General features: G+C 32.6%; 1 protein-coding gene across 1 annotated transcript in view; it reads right to left on the minus strand.

Moving 5' to 3' along the window:
• The window catches only part of LOC129750663 (sestrin homolog), a 145,055-nt gene that overhangs the window by 109,712 nt on the left and 14,926 nt on the right, over window positions 1-20,417 (minus strand). The window contains exon 2 of the mRNA XM_055745669.1: window positions 10,867-11,405. Coding sequence (XP_055601644.1) covers window positions 10,867-10,917 — 51 coding nt within the window. The 5' untranslated portion in view covers window positions 10,918-11,405. The remainder of the gene's footprint in view (window positions 1-10,866; window positions 11,406-20,417) is intronic.

The raw sequence follows: 20,417 nt of genomic DNA on the forward strand, positions 1-20,417 counted from the left end.
TTTAAAACAAGTCCTTAGAACAAGGACTAATAAAATCGTGTACACGAGTGACGATTCCCGCTCGTCTACGATTTTTACCCGTAAAGGTTCGCCAAAGCGCGAGCAGGCTGTGAAAAAAAATCCCTTAGGTTCGCGAACCATAGGAAACACGAGCGAGGCAGTCCAACCAACAGACGATTCTTTTGGATTTTGAATCCTGTCTCGCTCGTGGAAATCGTAACATACATGAAAATTTTTCCCCGCGATTTTGGCTCACGAACCATTAGCGAAAAGGTTCATGAACTTTTTTTTGGAAGGGAACGCGTGGTTATTCGATTTTCTTCCGTAGGCAGGCTGTGCGTCTCTTTAGGTACGCGTACGGGTAATAAATTGTGCTTCAAGCAGCAGCAGGAAGTTCTTCATTTTCCACTGTTCTTTCAATTATTGTATGGAATATTTCTGTTTTATTTTTAAGTTTATTAAAAAATTTTTTTTTGATAACCTACAGCGTTTTAAGGGGCTGTTTACTAATTACTTAAGCACATAGGGGGGTGAAAATTTCAAAAATCGTGCTTACGTAATTAGTGAACGGCCCCTAAGATTAACGAAACTCTAAATATTAAATCAAATTCATTCTGCCATGTCAACTCCTGGGTGGTCAATTGAATTAAACAAAGCTTTTTGACAAAATTATTGATTAGAATGGACACAAGAAGGCCCTAATAATGATCTTTAACAACCGTTTAAGGAATAAATAATCAAATCAAATCTTGGAACCTTATAATTTCATCCAAATCACTACATTTCTGTAGTAGAGGTTGAGTGTAAATTCCATAACTGTTTTTTTTAATTTGGAAAAGACAACCACGATTCCATATGTAAAGTTTCAATAAGAAAACACATGCAAACGTATCAATGATTATTTTGGATTAAAGTGAATATCATAAAAAATGGATAAATTAATTCTATAATCAAAGAAAAGTTTTCAAGTAATTTTTCTTAAAAAAAACTTTCTTGAGGGGTTTTGGCATGAGGGATACAAATATCTACGGAAACTTGCTTTTCACCACCTTATTTACATGCCCCTAAAATAATGAAGAAATAATGAAACCCTTAGTTCCAACGGCTTTTGCAGAGAATTGAATTCCTTTTAACTTATAAGAAGACGAAACAATTTTCCAAGAAGAGAAAAAACCCGAATTATAAGAGTGCGTACTTTATTTTGTCAAAGCGAAAACAGACTTTGACCACAATAACGGGACGGTAGTTTTTAAATATTACATTAAATTAGGAATTTGAAATATCAATCGCAAATCGTACATATTTGAAATATTTTAAAAATAAAAATCGAATATGTTCACACTAGTCCAAAAGTAGTATGTATGTAAAATTTAAGTAGTAATGAAAATCAAATAAGATGCCATTGAAAATATTTTGCAAAATGAGAATGTTCTGAAAAATATTTTGAAATATTTCTGAGCTAGGTATGGCTCTGTAACTTTGAAAAACTGAATAACATCAAAAATGTAGAAGACAATGCCTTAGCCATGAATCACATCAAAATATTCTTTTGTATCAGTACAAACCATCCTACTTCCTACTATTTTTGCATTGTTTCATATTAAAGTCTTATGTGAAAAATTATATGAAAAATACGAAAATAGTAGGTAAGTAGGTATTACAATTTTCATGTTTTAATATCTATGCAAATATATATATTTCAAAAATACAAAACCTGTTGTTGTTTTTTATTCATTTGTCATCATGACTTTTAGTTCTATAATATTTTTCTATCATTCATGCGATACTACAGCAAAAAAAAACTTCTAAATAACTTATAACTCAAATCTATCTTATCTAAAAAGTAAGTCCCTAATTTGTCATAAGTGAGTTTCATAAATCAAAGATTATGTCAATATAAAGCCTGAAAAATATAGAAATTCAACTGAGATCATATACTCCCTATTGCTATAGTTTATTGCAATACACCAATATTTCGTTGCATCCAAAATCAGTTGAATTAAAAAAGATCGTTTTAATTTCAAAACAGAAGTAAAAAAGCAGTTTTCAAAAATTTAAATGCAAATTTTTCAATTATAGTTATCTTTAACATTAATTTTGAACTTGATCTTGATCAAACTCATGAATTTTAAATCTACGTTTATTGCCTGGATTTCCTTTGATTGAGCTTGTTGAATTTTTTTTCCTGCTATTTTTAATTCGTCATTATTATCTGCTCATAAACTGAAAATGATATTAGAGAAATAGCGTTTCTTTCTTATCTAATGTTGTCCGATTTCCCGGTTTTATTCGGGTTTGCCTGGACATTCACTACAAAATTTTGAAACAGTCCGGGACGGCCCGGTTGCCTGGATTTCCTTGAAAAATGCCCAGATTTTGCCCGGTTATATTTACTTTATTTGGAAAATCAAAATAACAAACTCCTCCAAAACAGATTTTTTTGAGAAAAAATAATCATGAAAGGTGTTTTGGATCTTAAAGTTCGATTCAAAATCTGTCGATAAGTTCTGATAAACAAAAAAGTTTTTTTGCCCAGATAATGCTCGGATTTATGGACATTTTTGAAATAAATTGCCCGGATTTTGCTAGGTTTTTATTTAAAATTGCCCGGTTTGTCCGACTCGGAAACGCGTCAAGCGAAAAAACTAGATATCTTGTATTTGGTTCGCAATGAGTTAACATTGAACTTCATCGCACGGTTAATGCCTCCTTTTTTCTGCCATGACATGAAATTCGAAATTTCAAAGTTATATAACTTCCTCAATTTGAACTTCGGAAGAAACTTGAAAATAACAAAGGGGATACAATTAAGATGCCGAAGTAGCACATTTCTAGATTGGACTTATTTTTTTTTATCCTTCCCCCACCCCATACATCTTTTTAGGATGCGGAGGTACTTTTTATCCTTCGGATAATTAAATCAATATTTTTTCTATCTGTTACTGGGCCAGATTACATCCTTTCGAAACTCTATATACAAATTTGCCAAATTAGACGTTGTTTAACATCAGAAAGGACAAACTTCAATTCACAAATTATATACATCGTTTAAATTTACAACATTGTTAATTATTTTCAAGAAATTGTTTTGAAAACTTTGAAAAATCGATTTATTTCATCTGTCCACGCGTTGCATTTGGCGCAATCAACAACCATGTGGAGACAAAATAACGAAACGGAAAACACGACCATCAAGTGTGCAATGCGTTTTCCAATTTGGTTCACGAACCAAAATCGCGAGGTTCGCGAGGTTTTCTGCCACGGCTCGCTCACGATTTTCTGGCGATCGGATTCCCCTTGAAAAAAATCCCCTACAATCACGTGTTTGCTGAGTCGCGATCCTACTGTGGTCAGAACTTTTGTGAACTACGCGCGGTTTTGTTTCTTGGCTGCTCCGATTTGAATACGATTTTTTTAGTCCTTGCCTTAGAATTCTGTATTTTGGTTTTTATCAGTTTCTCAATGATTGTTCAAGAAATCATTTCTCAACTTAGATTTTGTCAGCCCATATAAGTTTTTAAACATAAATAGAACATGTTTCATTGTAAATATATAAAGTCAATATTGTGAACTGCAAAGACACTCTATCATTTATTTCAATAACTGGAAGAATCAAATATAAAAAAGTCAGAAATTTAAGCGCTGGTATTCTTGAAAAAATTGATATATTCATCGTTTTATCAAATTAAATTAAATTAAATTAGCTACTTGGTATGTGTTTTGAATGAATTCTCTGATTGAATTCTTCGAACGAGAATTTAAATTTCAAATCGTGAATTAAATTATTATGTTTTATTTCTGACATTATCTGAAACTTATTTTGGAATTTGCATTTTATTCTTTTTTAAATTTGGTTTCATTTTCAACGTTATATATTTCTGCGCTGATTTTTATGAATAAAATTCTTGTGTTATTGAAATTTTTAATTCGTATTCCTTTTTTAGTGTTTCAAAAATTTTGATTTCAAATTTGTTAACTAGACTGTTTAAAATTTATTTTCAAGCAAATTTCTAATTCAGATTAAGAATGTGTTTGTGTCATTTTTCTTAAAAAAGAAACATCTTTTTGAAAAAAAAACTATCAATACCTTCCGGAGAAAAAGTATTTATTTGAATGATTGATTCTGATTTCTAATACTTATAGTATTTTCTCTTATTCACTCAAGTCTGTGTCATGGTCATAAGAATGAAAAAAAATTAAAAACCAATTTACGTATTAATTGTGAATTTTTTATATTGTTATTATTTCCAGCTGAATTTCAATTTTGAAAACCCCTCAGCTATTTCACGGTGAGAACTGGACTGAAGTCCACAATTTTATAATTTTTGTTTTACTTGATGTTACAAGTTTTAATTTAGAACATGGTTTGAATGTTTCACAATTTTTCAGTTATCCTGGAGCATTCGAGGCACTGAAATATGTGCTGAGCCAAAAACTCCCAATTTTTTGGAAGAATTTCTGACTTTTTCCCGCCTTTTCCTGATAAATTTTTAATTCCCGATTTTTTCCCGCATTTCCTCACTCTCTCGAATGTGTGGCCACCCTGCATCAGATATGGTTCTGTGGTAGCGTGCGTGCCTTTCAACCGGTAAGACGAGGTTCGAATATCTTGGCTGTACCCAAACCCTTCAAGAGTTGTGCAAGTTTGAATCAACACATCTCGCTTGAGCTTTCTTTACGTCGTATGACACAAAATGTAAACAAACAGTTTCATGGCATGGCTTTAACTTTTTCAGTGAATCACGACAAAAAACGCCACTTTTTTGTCCCTGAAACAAAAGCCACTCCAGGAAAATAAAATTCAGGTAATTCTCTCATCCTAAATTTTTAAATAATTGTAATCTGGGTACAGGTTCTGGAACACATTTGAAAATTTTATTCGACAGATTCTCATATTTATTAGTTATTACTCATGCTGAAATACTGTTAGAATAAAATAAATGAAAATGTATATCAATTCTTTGAAAAAGGAAGCGTCAGTCAAGTTAAGCCTTAAAATATTTTCGGAGACAAAAACGCCGGAAGTGTATTAATTCTAAAATAATAAAAATCATGTGTTCCCTCTCTAAACAAAGACTTTTTCTACATAACAACGTTCAGGAAAAATACAATAAAATGAGATAAAATTGTACTGAAAGAGATACCTCAATGTATCCAGAACCGGATGTATTCAAAAGTAAATCCCTTCGCCGGATATCATACGTTATATGGAAATTTAAGCCACAATATGTCAAAAACAAACATCTCCCACTCCAAGTTACCTCTATTGGTTACTAAATAAACAAGTGAATCAAGCATTTTGTAAAACTGATCAAATCTAATGTAAATTTAGCTTGTAAGTGGGTGTTGTTATTGATTTTTATTCATTAGGTGGATTGTTGCAGTAAAACCCCGGCAGTTACTGGATAGGCTCAAAATTAGTTTTTGCTAGTTTGAAGAGCATCGTCTCATTTATTCAAACAAGTAAACTTTAAACCCTGTATCACATTGATTAGTTCGAGTGCTTCAGCTGCAGGGATGGTAACAAAAAACCATCTGACAAACTGATACAACTTCGCTGTTTGAACTTTCATCGTCCAATTTACTGATAAATAATGTTTGTTTTGGAGCTTAACTGCCTTTCAATACAATGTGTAACACATTTCTAACATGCATTGACCGTATCGATAAACGTCAGTTGCATGGCTTTATCACGAAAACAACCGATGCAACAAGCGCCATTTGTGTTGCAGACAACAACGGAGGTGAAAATCGTTGGAAAGTTCAAATCTGGCTGCGAGTACCTTCTATGATCGATGGGAACTTGCAGTAGGTATCAGTTTTATCAGTGACTAAACGTCACTAAACCCGGCTAGCTTGGAAACAGACGAGTTTATTGCTTCTTCATCGCTATACAGTATGACACAAGCTCGGTAGATAACACTTTTTTGCACAAACATTGTTGCTGATTTCCATTATCAATGCCGAGCGCGCTGCCAGCCAGTTATCTAGGGGAACTAATCCTATTTTGGACCTTCCAAAGCTGAGTAATTAATTAAGATGGTTGTTCCAACAGTCGGGGTACTCACTCTACTGATTTTTTGTCGGAGGAACAAACAACTCAATTTTATAATTAGAAATAATACAGCCTGTGCAAACATGATTCAGACCAATGGCTGCAGCCTTGGGATTTTTTCGTCCATTTGTCGCTGGCGAGCGATGCCGAGAAGAAGCAGATAGGCCAACGACCTGGTTTTCCACAAATTGTACCTCGTCGTCGGATTGATAAGTCCCATTCCAGCCATCCATCCATCTTTCCTTCGGTCGTTCCTGCTATCTCTGGGAGGCTACAATACTTGGTACTAGAAAACTGGGACACTGGAAATGCGTTTTGCGAATACCTTAGTACCTACTTGCTCAGGACAACTTGAGGCAAGGGGACGGATTCGAGAATCTTCGGTGCTTTCGCTCAGTCTTATCTGTGGCCAATGGAAGATTAGTGGGTCAGCTCGCCCGGGTAGTAAAATACAATATTCGCATTCAGTCTAGCTAGCTAGAGCTCTAACTAGCTTGGGCGGCTTCTTGCTTATCTCGAAACGTGTTTGTCTAAAGAATTTTTTATTGCAATTTTGCCTCTTTCTGCGTGATTCCGTGTTGGTATTACCGTTCTCTGAAGAGCCAGATAGCTGCTGCTGCTAAATAGCTAATGATTGGCTTCGCCTTGCATACAATGTATGGAAGCATTCTTGCACTTCTTTGAAGAGAGAAGGATTTTTCGCATTTGGAAAATTCCGAATCAGACAAAGTGTATGAATGTCAATTTCATAGGGGAAATCTAAATTCGATTTTAAGTTAATATATGCAATATCGTTCATAATTGTTCAGAAATGGGATGTATATAAATTGTTATTTCAACTAAGAGCTTCAATAACTTTTCACTCTGATGATATTTTTGCTCGATTTTTTATTTGAGCTGAAAAGTGTACCTGTACCAAAGATGATATGATTGGAAAAGCACTACTGGCATAAAGACTCGAGCTCCCAAGCAAAATGATGCATGACCACTACATTCATGCGAAGCAAGAAAAATATTTTATGGGAGTTCAACCTATTGGATAATTCATCCCAAAAAAAAAATAGTGAGATTAGAACTCACTACAACATCTTATCTCGGCTTGCCAGGCCGATATGTTACCCAGTGCACCATCTGAGTCGGTTAGCAAACGATTGTTTTTTGTCATAGTTTTTTTTTTGTTGAAAATGATCGTAAATTGCGTTATGCAGGGTGGCCACAATTTTTTCATTTTGAAATTCCCGGTTTTTTCCCGGTTTTCCCGAACAAAAATTTAAGGTTTTCCAGACTTTGATTGTCCAGTTTCCTCGGCATATAGCAAAATTTTCAAAAGCATGATCTTTGTTCATGATATCTTAAGTTGACCTTATCATTTTCCGAAGAACTTGTCTTCTGTTTAAGCTAAGTTTTGAAAATATATTCTTTAGAATTCAGTACAGATCTTTTATAAATTAAAGAAGTCAATATTTGCAAAAAAAATCAAATTCAATTTTTGAAACGTTATTATAATTGTATTTTATACAATTCAGTGCTTAAAAGTTAGCTTTTGGACACAGAAAACATTATCGAAAAGCGATAATTTTTAATACAAACTGTTTTTTTGTCTGCAAAATTACAGTCCACTACTTCATCACAAATTTTCAGTCATTTTGCATAATCATTGACATGTGGTTATTTGCAAGATGCACTTCTTGTAGGTCAATTAATGGATTTTCAAAGGATTTTTCAAAATTTCATTAAATTGTGTGCGCCACTTGTTGCAAAACTCGACGTAATTATCCACCGAGTTGGATGATAAGCCTCGTTGGGTAAATTTACGACTCGTGTTCAAAAAATAAATTTTTTGCAACTTGTTGCAATGAATAACTTATTAGAAACCATTCCCCAAACATTGTTTTTGCATCTTGAATTCTGACCTCAAAAGTTTAAAAAAGATATGGGCAACAAGTTACAGAGTCTCTATTAAACAGTTTTGGGGGTTTTCAACAGCATTTCAAAGTTTGAGATATAGACCAAATTTAAAACATTTATTCAATTCAGATTCGCCCATTGTTTTATTTGTGTAAAACTAAGAAATTTCATTTTCAAAATGAATATCGGAAAAAAATACAAAAGGAATTGAAAATTATGATATCTAAATTTATTAGAATAAAATTAAAAGAATCGTAAAATAATAAAAATATGAAACATTTATTTTTGATTTTCAAAGCGTAGTAAAATTAAATTTTGCAGTTTTAATTGATTGATAGATACTCGAATTAAACTACCTACACTATTTAAAAAATCTGAACTTCAAGACTCATGGATTAACATTTTGATATATTAAAATTGCAAATTTTGAAAGAAATTCAAAAAAGAACAATGTAATTTTTGGTAGTAGAAATACAAAGTAAAAAAAAAACATTTCTTAATTCTCTGCTGCACACGACTCCATATTTGGTTTCGAACTTAAAAACAAAAATTTTTTAGCATGATTCAGAACTGTCAAACATTGCAAACTATATTTCTAATTTAAAAAAAACTGATTTCGTACCTACATTATTTTAACAATTAAAATTATTAAATAACAGATATATTTTCCTACAGTAAAAATATTTCCATCAAATGAAAATCTCAAAGTTTTCATTTTTCATTCAGTGTAGAATTAGCTTTGCTATGCAGAAAAATGTGGATTTAATTTCAGTGAAAAAAGTAACTGTTATTTGTTCAATGTTTATGTTGAGTCAGTTTCTCGGGGTAAAATTAGATGATTGTTCCGGTTAATAAAAGAGTTATATCATATTTTGTAATGTTTGCTTGGAATTAACTCCTGTATCAGGAACAAATCTTATAAATTTCTTCAAAAAAAATGCTAAGCAAAAGCTAAATTTAAGGATTTATGCAAAAAACAAGTTGAAAAGTGGAAAAATAAGGTTTTGAAAAAGACTCGACAGTGTACATAAAATTATCAGAAACTATGAGCTAAGTTATAAAATGCATTTTACAATAAAAACATGATATGTACGTACTTCTTTTCAAATCTGTAAAGCTTTGTTTCACAAATTGATTGTGCCGTCATGAATTCGTATCATTTATTAGATTCTGTCAAATCTAGTTCTGGTGATATTGGGTTTTGAAATTTAAAAATTCCTAAGTACTAAGCAAAATACATCATTGACCATTGATAACTAATAATCATCAAGTTTAAAAATCCTCAAGTTAAAAAAGTAATAGAAAAAATGTAACTATTTGTGACATCGTTGAAGAATATTTATGAGCTTTCGATATCAAAGATTTAAATTCAATTTAAAACTTAGTTGAATACTTCAAACTTGATTTGACTTATGCTTTAAAAAAATATTTGATTCCTTCTGATTAAAAAACTATTCCAAAATATCGTTAGATTCTCATAATTCACCAGACTGTGAAAAACAAATTTAAAGGACGCCGCAGTTTGCTCAAAAGTTTCAACTATTCACGGTCTTCGTAAAAGTTAATCATTGAATCGAAACCTAAGATTTGAGTATCTTATAAAAGTTCTGAAATGTGGCTAAAAATTGTTTAAAGTTAACCCCTGAATCTCGAAAACTAGAGCCAGCAGAAAACACCAAACTGCATATTTGGATATGTCGCCTTCGAATTAGTCAAATTAGCTGTCAACCCCCCTAGCAAACCGAAGAACGTTTATTTGGTTGACTTGTGCTTTCGAAAAGAAATAAACTAAAAATAATCAATATTATGGCAATAATTTTGTTATTTTGACATGGGTCTTTTTTTACATTAATTTCAAGGATTTTTTTTTCTCAAATGCGTCACTTAAAATACAAATATGAATATTTAGGAAATATTTACACTGTTTTTTTCTAAATTTTATTTCAATATTCGTCACGGATCAGGTTAGAAATCAGTTCATTAGACTTTTTCGCAAATTTTCAAAGGAATCTTAACATAGTCAGGCTTTAAAAAGTGTAATTTAAAATTTTCTGAATAAATTATGACCAGTGATCGAAAAAAGTTAATTTTCCAATCAGTGTGGTTGATAGGAGATGGTTTCTTTTTTAACTATGCAAATTTTCGGCAATGTCTAATTTTTATTATTAAGCTACGGAAAAATACCGTGTCGTGCATAAAGATGATCGATTGTTTTGTGTCTAACTCTTAAGTTAATAACTATCACTGGAAAAATATAGTTTTCTCATTTTTTTCCATTTCCATTCGAAATTTGCTTGCTTTTATATGATTGAGAGTTTTTTTTAAACTATTGTAATGATGTTTAATGAACAAATTTTAAGAGGTTTTTTGAATTTCTCATCTAATTTTTCGGGCAGTTTTGAATTCTAGGTTCCAGTAAAATTAGTTAAAAGAAACTAAATTTTGAGGTAGTTGAAGAGAAATCTGAGAGTGTTTAAAATTTCCAAACTTAAGATATTCTTCTTACACAATTTTGAACTGTAAAATTCTGACTTGGAAATTGAATTTTGAATTTTGATCAGGGATTCAATCTTAGAAAAAAAAAATGAATATCGGTTTTCTTTGGTAAATTTTCCCGGTTTTGGATCTGAATTCCCGGTTTTTTCCCGGTTTTCCCGGTTCGATTTTCAATTCCCGGTTTTTTCCCGGTTTTCCCGGTTTTCCCGGTTCTGTGGCCACCCTGGTTATGTAATATTTGGGCCGTTCAAAGGGTTTTTTTTTTGTCAAATTTTTCAGGTTCGCAATACCGACGGTAGGTGGCAAAATTAGCCAGAAAATGATCGGATTTTTGTTCTGAGTGTCATGTCAGTGTGATCAGTGTATGTACTAGGGATCGATCAAACAAAATGGGAATAGGTACTTACATCATGGCCAAGCTGACCCATGTCGTTGTAGCAGTCTACCATTGAGTACATGGAAACGGTCTCCCGGCTGCTCTCCAGATCTATCAGCTCACTTTCAACCGGCAACCGAAACCACCGGAACCAAAAATTTGCAGTTCCACAACAAACACCGAACACTATCAAAAGAAAAAGTTCCGCTTTTTATCCACCAATTTACGATCGATTGCGATCATGTGTGACGGTTGGATCCCTGAACTCGAAGAACACTACCGAATCACGTCCATTCGAATGGTTTTTCCTTTTCTTCTTTTTTCACTGATTTTTAGAAAAAAATCCCACTTCAAACCAACTAACTAGAAGAGACTAGAGCGATGGCAGGTGTGAAAGCGTGATTTTCTGCTCGAAGGTATTTATTTTTGAAACTTTTTCCTCTGGTTCCGCGTCAACTAACAGTGCGAAAAATAATCCTCTGTCACGGTTGATAAATGATACGATCGCGCTAGCTATTTTTTTTGTTTTTCAACTGTTACTGTTGTTGTTTGTTTATTCCTTGCTGCCGCCTGTGAATAAAAAACAAAAAGCAAAAGATAATTAAAATTGGGTCAGGAAAACAATGTGTGGGAAGCGGCTTTGTCTGATTTCGAGAAGGTGCATGCTTTGCTCAAATGTGGTTCTTTAACCTAAAAGGGGAAGCAGGGGTGGAGGGAGGTTTAAGGAGACAATTAAAACAGCTTTGTTTACAATTAAGACCCGGGGTGGTATTTTCGAATGTAACGTATTAAATGTTTACTGTTGTGATGCATGTCGTATTTTTACTACGGATTATTGTTAAGATGATTTTTTTGTATTCTGATTTTTTATATCCTAAAACAAGAATAATTGGTGCTTCATAAGAGAATTTTGTTTCATTCCAGAATCATGTTCATCTGATGTTTTAATATTCCACTACTATTATACTATATTACGAACATTATATATTATAATGAATTCAAAGTTAAAGCATTAAAAATGCAATAGAAAATATCTTGACAAAATCGAGTCGGTTTGAGATTTCAGACAAAAGTTACACACGAGTTTTTACACGATTTTCGGAAATGAACACGGTTTCTTTGCATGGTAAGAAAAGTAAATATTGTAAAACTTATAGTAACTGTAAACAAAATGAACACTCTATGACAATAACAATATTAGAGCTGTAGATTGTTCGTAAATAAGTATGGCAACTCCTGGACTGCTGAGAGCTGTCTTACCTACCGGTTCCACCAAGTGTTCAGGACGGCTGTCAGCCGTCTAAGAAGCCCTTCTCATTGCTGATGTAAGTTCCAAGTCTTCTGACTATACACAACTTTTTTAATAGATGTCATTTGTATGACAACGTAGTATATTTATAAAAAAAATAATAGAGATCTTCCCTGTGAAATACAACTGATACTGATCAGTGCTGCAAATTATCTTCAAGCACGAATGATACTGACTGTGATTTTCTATCAGTGTAAAAAGCTTCATCTGAAATGAACGGAATAGAAAAGTCAACAAATATAAAAGCTTCTGATCGGCTCGGTCATCCTCGTGCCAAAAGAAAGCTGTGTGAGTGTGTCTATCAGTCAGTAGAAAGCTCACTCGTAAACCCGAACTAACTTGTTTCACTCGAAAGCTACGAAAGCGTCTTTCGCTTGGGCATTTCTGTCACTTACTGTTTTTGATCAGTGACTGCAGCTTAACCCTTTCCTTCCCACGAGGTTTTTCACGTTTTAAAAATAGAAATATTGATTTACAGCTAGAGTTCTAGAACAAAAGATGCATAATTTAAGCCTACTTTAATGATCCATTTGATAAATTTGGGTTTTGAGGTGGATCATATGTGCTCCATTGGGAAGATAACAACACATAGGGTGCAAAAGAAAAACAGGAAATAATTGCAAAAAAATATGGAATTTCATCACTTCATTGATCACAAACTAAAACGATGAAAAACTTCTTTGGTATACACATCCCTCGAAAGTCTATTTATTGAAATATCTGAAATTTTCATTTTTGCCTTGAACAATTGGCCGCCATGACACTTTGCGCAAGGGAAACAAAACATGCCGTTTTTCGAGAAAATCTCGAACTTTTAGAAATATTTTGAGACATGTGGTCATTTAAGCAGATGAAATAACTATCCTGAAGCGATTTTTTTTGTTGACGAAATGATTTTCTTGAGTATTGACAAGAAGCTTCACAAGAAGAAAAGTACGTTTTGTTCCCAGTGTATCACCAGTGATCCACTTAACTTACTCAAAAATTTATATGTTTTAGTTGAAATCTAAGTAAACCATCATTTGATTCTGCTTGCATAAGCAACCTTCTGAACGTCAGTATTTTTATTTGAAGGAAATTATAAAAACTTGTCAAGTTATTGAGCAACAAATGACGACTTGATTTAAATTCGAAAAAAATCCGACTTTTTTGCAGCTTTTGATCTGCCAAGCAAAACCTAGCGAACCGATTTTCTTCAAATTTTGTGCAATGTTTCTTCACTCATATCTACACATTCGGTGAAAAAATGGTGTTGATCCAAAGCGTCCAGTTCAAATGCGAGCTGAGCAAAGTTGTGGATCACCTGTGCTACCATGGGAAGGAAAGGGTTAAGCATTCAATCAGTGTCAGCGAAAGTTGCTGATAATTTCAGTAAGCATTTGTTTTTGCCATTTTTGCAAATTATGAATTGAGATTCAAAAAGAAAACGCGAATTGAAAATCGCTGAGACTATACGTTTACTTGAAGCGGGACAAGAGGATGGATGTATATAAAAAAAAAATTGAATTTATGGTAATTAATAATGACAAAAATATGATAAATTGAGGTCAAAAAATGACAAAATTATTACACAATGTGATAAATATGTTGAAAACATGATAAAATTTTGACAAAAGTATGAGAAAAATCTGACAAATATGACTAAAATTTGACAATAAAATGACATCAGTCAAACAATTATGTCATAAATATGATAAAAAATTGACAATAAAATGACAAAACATAACAAAAATAAGACAAAAATCCGACAAATGAGACAAAAATGTGACAAATGTGGTAGAAATATGAAAAATAACACAAAAATGATTTATTTACAATACAATGGTAAAACATGACAACAAAATTATAAAATTATGACAAAGTCTGACAAAAACGACATAAATTTAACAATAAAATGATTTAACTTCGAGAAAACTTTGTCAAAAACATGTGTTATGTGATGAAAATAAGACAACATTATGACATAAATCTTATTATTAAAACAAAATTATCACAAAAAATTGACAATAAAATTATTTATGTGGTTAAAAAATGACAACAATCTGAAAGATTTGTAATATTTAATCATTTTGTCAAATTTTAAATAGTTTGACGACATAGTCGTATTTTTGTTCTTTTGATATCAAATCTTCAAATATATAAATTTGTCTGACTTCACAATTTCATGTGATGATTTTGTCAATTTATTGACATATTTTTACCACGCTTGGCATAATTTTGTTATAATTGTCATATTTTTGTCAATTGTTTACGACATTTGTCATTTTTTTTGCCATGATTTTGTCTTTTTTGTCATATTTTTGTTAAAATATTGTCACATTTTAATCAGATTTGTAATATTTTCGACAGAGTTGTGTTAGTAAATATTTTTCCATTGTATTGTAAATTTCATTCCTATTTGTCAGATTTTTTTGTCATAATTTTGTCATACTTTTACCACATTTGTCATGTTTTGTCATTTTATTGCCAACTTTTTGTCATAATTTTGTCCCCCACATTCGTCTACACGCTCCCTCGCCAGCGTTCGTCTCGCCAACCCGAACACTCATTTCTAAACCTTCCCACCTCTTCACACCATTTGAAACAGACGTATTTTTTTATCAGAATCCGTCAAAAATAGCGATCTCAGCAGTAGTTCTGAAATTTGCGCATGTCTAGCGAGTCGAACAATCTTTGTCACCATTCAACTAAACTTAATGATAATAGAAGGAAGCTTTTTTCACTTTCAGCAATGTTCGCTTGAAACTGAAAATGAAGATTGGATAACCCCATGAACCTGCAAAGAGCCTGAATGTATACTTAGCACCGATGTTGCCGATTGGTGAATGAGTGTGCAGAGAGCTTTCAGGACTGAGCTTTCAGTTCATTCTCGTATGAATCTAGTTGGAATTGAACTGCCCGATACACTGCAATAAAGTCAGCTGATAATTTCTCACTGACACTGAAAATTTGCAGCACTGATACTGATAATAGTGCTCGGGACGGCTGGCAACCGTCTTTACAAAGCCCTCCATAGGAATTTTAGTCGCTAAAAGTCATCTACATTTCCAATTTTACATAAATAAACGTGTATAATAAAAAAAGATTTGCGTAACACAAACTCATTTGGAAAGGATTCGCTTCGGACCAACACACTTGTAAACAGTCTTGTAGATGGTAAAAATGCTTAGAATCAAGCAGTTCGTTTTCGTTGAGCCTATCTTTTCGAACAGAACTGGCAAAATCTCCTTCACCAACAGAGTGCCCTGATAACCGAGTGTAAAAATACAATCGAAAAAATTTCACGAGCCATAACTACATAAATCCGAGTGGCCTGACAGATATGACCGCAAGCAAGCTCAAGAACCGGCTAAAATCTGTTACTCTGGTAAACAGCCCAACAACAACAATCCATAACCGGCTTCTCTCCGGTCTCGCCGTTGTCGCTGTAGGTTGTTGTTTTGCTTTTATTTTTATTCTCAACCAAGGTAGGTATTATTTTTCAATTCCTCTTAAAAGTTTAGAGTTCTCTTCTCTTCCCCGAGCAGACTTTGATGCCCAAATGGATAGCAAACTGAGACCATAATAAGGTGTCAACAGCAAACTGATAGCATCTTCTGCTGTTCAATTTTGTATGAGAGCAAAATTAGGTATAATTAAGGTGTCATACATTTTTATTTGAAAGCAATCTGAGACCACATTTAGGTTTCAACAGCAACCAGGAGGCAAAATTTGGTGTAGAATTTTAATTGACAACAAAACTAGGCATAATTGAGGTGTCCATTTTTTTTAAATTCATAATACAAACTTGAGGCCAAAATTATTGCATCATTTGCTATACAACTGGTCCGATAGCAGAATCAGTCCTCATTATTTTGATAATTAGAGCATAAACCAAATCAAATTTATAGCACAACCTCCTAAAAATTTATTCGTTAATTTCTATATAAAAATTAAAATAATAGCAAAATAAAGCATCAGTAAGCCATCCAGAACTTTTAAGAATACATGTTTACTATCAATCAATTTTATTTAAAATTTTAATAAGAATCGCATATTTCTTTAATTTTGGGTTAAGAAGAGCAGAAAAGGGAGATCTGTAGGATGGAATGTTTTGCTGTTCAATTTTCAGCGAAAAAAAAAATCAGTTGATTAAATTCATAACAAAATATAAAAAAATCAACAAATTTTGTCGTTAGCGTATAAGTAAGCACATAATTTGTTTTATTTTAATAATTCCTCGTCCTCAGAATCCAAATCTTTTGTCAGATTTGTCTACCATTTCTAGTTTTGATGATATGTCGTTCAAAGTCTAATATAATTGTTCTTGAGTTGAATCAGGTTGATATTTTTACTAAGAATTCTGTTTCAGCAGTATAGTGCTTAAATTAATTTATTTAAAGTCAATCTCTCTTGAGTTTTGCTTTATATGCTAAAGTCGAATTTGAAAACAAGAGGAACAACTTTTTTCATCACAGATGTAAATCTATTTTGAATTTCAAATCGATAAAATTAATCATGTTCTAAATATGGCCGAAGCCTTTAAAAATTAAAGTATATACCTATTTAATTTCTTTTTTCCCTCGCATTTAATTATTTCAATGAAATATCACAATTTTTATTTCTACATAATATGTTCTGCGTATGTTTGTGTTTGATTCAGTTTTAAGTGTCCATCTAGAACCTCTAGTTTAAAGAAGAAACGCCGGTTGTTTATGCTCAAGGTTCTAGCCGAACGACAAAAATTATAATATATTAAAACCTAGTCAACATTCATCAACTTGAACTGCGATTTTGGTTGCAGAGATTTGAATATGTTTAGTTAAATTTTTAACTATGCATGTCTCAAGTCTGCGACAAGTATAGGAGACTTTCAGCAACCAAATGTACGTCTCGGTGGTCGAGTGGTTAGCGTGGTACGACGGTAATCGCTGGTCCACTGATGGCATGGGTTCGATTCCCGTCTCGGTACTGGGTGTTAAATGTTAATCTTAAGTTGTCCGCGTCATTTATTCAGTCTGTAAAGCCTAAATCGGCTAAGACGGTGTATGTCTTTTTTTTTTTTATAAACAAGTCTCATCAACCGAAATCGCAATTCAAATTGCCCAGTTTCATTCAGAACAAAAACATTTAAATTTGATCTATCATTTGATTTCATTTCATGATTTTGAAATAACATATAAAAAAACTTACATCGAAGTACAATTTTTTTACCGTGTAAAAATGCCAATGTTTTTGTTTTGTCTATCGCGAATGCGAATTCGGATTTGTGACCTTTTTTGTGCCAAAATGAGTTGTGTTGTGTCCGCTCGTGTTTCGAACACCTTATTTCCTGGTTCAGTTTTTGGAAGATGCAGGTCTGGCTATCCAAAGATGCACGCTGGTCAATTGCAAACTAGATACGGATCATCCCGATCGAACGCATTATGCGGTTGGCTTTCCGTCGATGAATCTTTGAAAGTCTATCAGGAACCGTTACAATCCTACTACAAGTAAGTACTAATTCAACCAATTCTAGTTCAATTAAGTATTTGAATTTTAATTAGCAAGTTCAGCTTTAATATTTGACAAACTTAATTAGATATCAGAGAAAAAATATTCTTTTTATTATGAATTGCCATCGGATAATGGTTTTTTTTGTTTTCCAAATCGTTTTCTGATGGTTACGTGTAGTTTGTTTTCTATCATGTTTGCATTTTTTTAGGTGCGTGCCGGTTGTAAACCAGGAACCGGAATTGTGGACTTTCTGACAGCGTAACTTTATGCTACTCCCGGAATTGGATATTGCACAGTGAAACTGTTGTTTTTGAACTTCCGGGTGTGAAAATTGGAAGTGCCCGGATACAGGACATTTGAATTGGACCAGATTTGTTCGGAAAGATCGCGATGAAGAAATTACATAAAACAGTTATGAAAGGTAAGTAAATTTTGATGTCTTATTGATTCGAGCACTCATCCGAATAACGTTCGCTCTTTCTACCATATATGTGGTTCAATAAGGTGAAATGGTAGTTGAAACACTTCTCTCCCACGTCAGAACACTGTTTAGTGATAATATTACCATTAGTTAGTTAGTTAGAGTTAGTTTTGTCTAAATAGAGTTTGTTACAGTTTTTTCACACCTCTGATTAGTGATTATGCAGTATAGAATCATCAGTCGATGTCTTATTATCTTAGTTCTCTTTTAGCATCAACATTATTCAAAATCTGCATCTAAAAGTCAAGGACCTAACCATTTAACATAACAAGGTATGAACTCCGAAAAAAATAATTGTTTATTTTTATCATGTGAGATGGTAGTTAAAATATGAGATTCGTAATACCGAGATCGAATACACATCTCTGAGGGTATGGATTGTATAGTGAAAATCGCCTTTACTTATGCAACTGTACGTGTTGGCATATTCATATTTCAATGCGATGTTCAAAAACATCGCATTTGCTAAATGAATTTTGCCTTCATGAACAACTGCATAAGTAAAGGCGAATTTCCATATCCATACCCTCAGATTTGCGTATAAATTGCGATCACCGTATTACAAATCTGAAATTTTAACAACCATCTCACACTTTTATAATGCTGAATTATGAATTCAAATCTTAATTTAGATCACGAAGTGTGGATCTAAATTCAACATTTACTAACTAGTTAATCATGAAGATCAGAAATAAGTAATCGTTTATCAACGGCCAACATGATTTTCAAATCATTTTTTCTGGCACGCATACTAATCATTAATCACTAACACTTAATCTCTGATAACATTGTTTTGAACCTTTTTTTTTGTTTTATCAGCATCCCTCAGCATCTAAGTTGGTGAACGTTTGCATTAATTGTATAGTAGAAAATTATGAAAATACTTGCGTATTTCTTCCGAAGATGGACATCATCTATTCACTTTGCATTTTGATTTCTCATGGGCGGCTGCAGATCTTTTTTTTTAAACTGTTTGGCATTTTTTCACAACGTATATGAGCGAAAAGAGCCTTTATGTAGACAATCTATTGACAACTAAAAGTATAAATCTGCTATATAAGCTATCTGATACTGATTTAAAAGTTATCTTTCATATGAATTTAATTCTTCCAGGAGCAATTGAATTGCTGACATTCAGGCGTTTCTGACAACGGTATCTTCCCAATATGGAACCCTTAAAAAGAATTTAAAACAGTTCCGATAAATAACATTGCAGAGTTCGTCAAGATGAGTAGAATTCTTTTTAGTATCCTACAGTATCAAAATCAATAATCCATCAGTATCAAAATTGATTCTAGTACTAGGGGAGAGTTAGCTTTTCAGATAAAAACGTATTTACCCGTACTGTTACACATCACAGTTACACAGCAATAGCAACATAAAAGAGTTTACTTCAAATTTTCAATACCTAATTTCTTGTCCGGTGGTTGGACCGCCTAGATTTTATCTATAAATTATCAATGCATCTTTTGTATTTGTAACATAGTTAAAATGAAGTTGAACGATGAATCTGGAATCGATTTAAATATATAAATCCCCTTTAAATTGTGTCTACTTCGATTCCTCCATTTTTTTTTTTAATCTCACGGTGGAAATCAGAGAATTAATAAACACAGTGTTGGCTTTTCAGATTCATCATTCAAGTATTGTTTTTTTTTTCTTCTCATAATTTTGTATGAAACATTAAAAATTAATTTTCATTTATGATTCAACATTTACCATCGAGATCAGTATGTAGTATTCTTCAGAAATTGTACTCTAGTGCCAGATAATTAGGTCACGTCACGTTCTTGCTTCTCAAAATAAGCGGAATTCAAGAATCCAATACGGAAGTCGAACTAAAACCTCAGGTTTTATATATGATTTCAAATTTTAAACGTGAGAATTCAATATTAGATAAATATATCGAGTAGCTTTTCGAACTCTGTCTTAAACCAATGCAGTATTAGTAATATTTAAAACTATTAAAAATACTCATTCCTAACGCGTGTGTGGGTCTATTAGATTATGTATATTTAAAAATGTTTTTCTCCTTCTTGTATTTAGCAGATTTGTTGCTACATAACAAATTATGTTCATGGATTGCAACATAAATTTTTTAGTATAACTTCAGGCGTTTAATTTAAGCAAGGAAAATTTTGTTTCTAATCTTTGCTTCGCTCTTCTAATCAACGCGCTCGCTGTACAAACTTGGCAAGCATACATTGTAAAATGAAAACAAATTTTGCTATCACGCTTCGAGAGTTAATTTTTCTTTCATTTCGGTTGATTTGAGGAAGTGCACAACAAAAATGAAAGCATAATTTTCATACGCGGA

The sequence above is a fragment of the Uranotaenia lowii genome, chromosome 3 (assembly GCF_029784155.1).
Source record: "Uranotaenia lowii strain MFRU-FL chromosome 3, ASM2978415v1, whole genome shotgun sequence".
NCBI lineage: Eukaryota > Metazoa > Arthropoda > Insecta > Diptera > Culicidae > Uranotaenia > Uranotaenia lowii.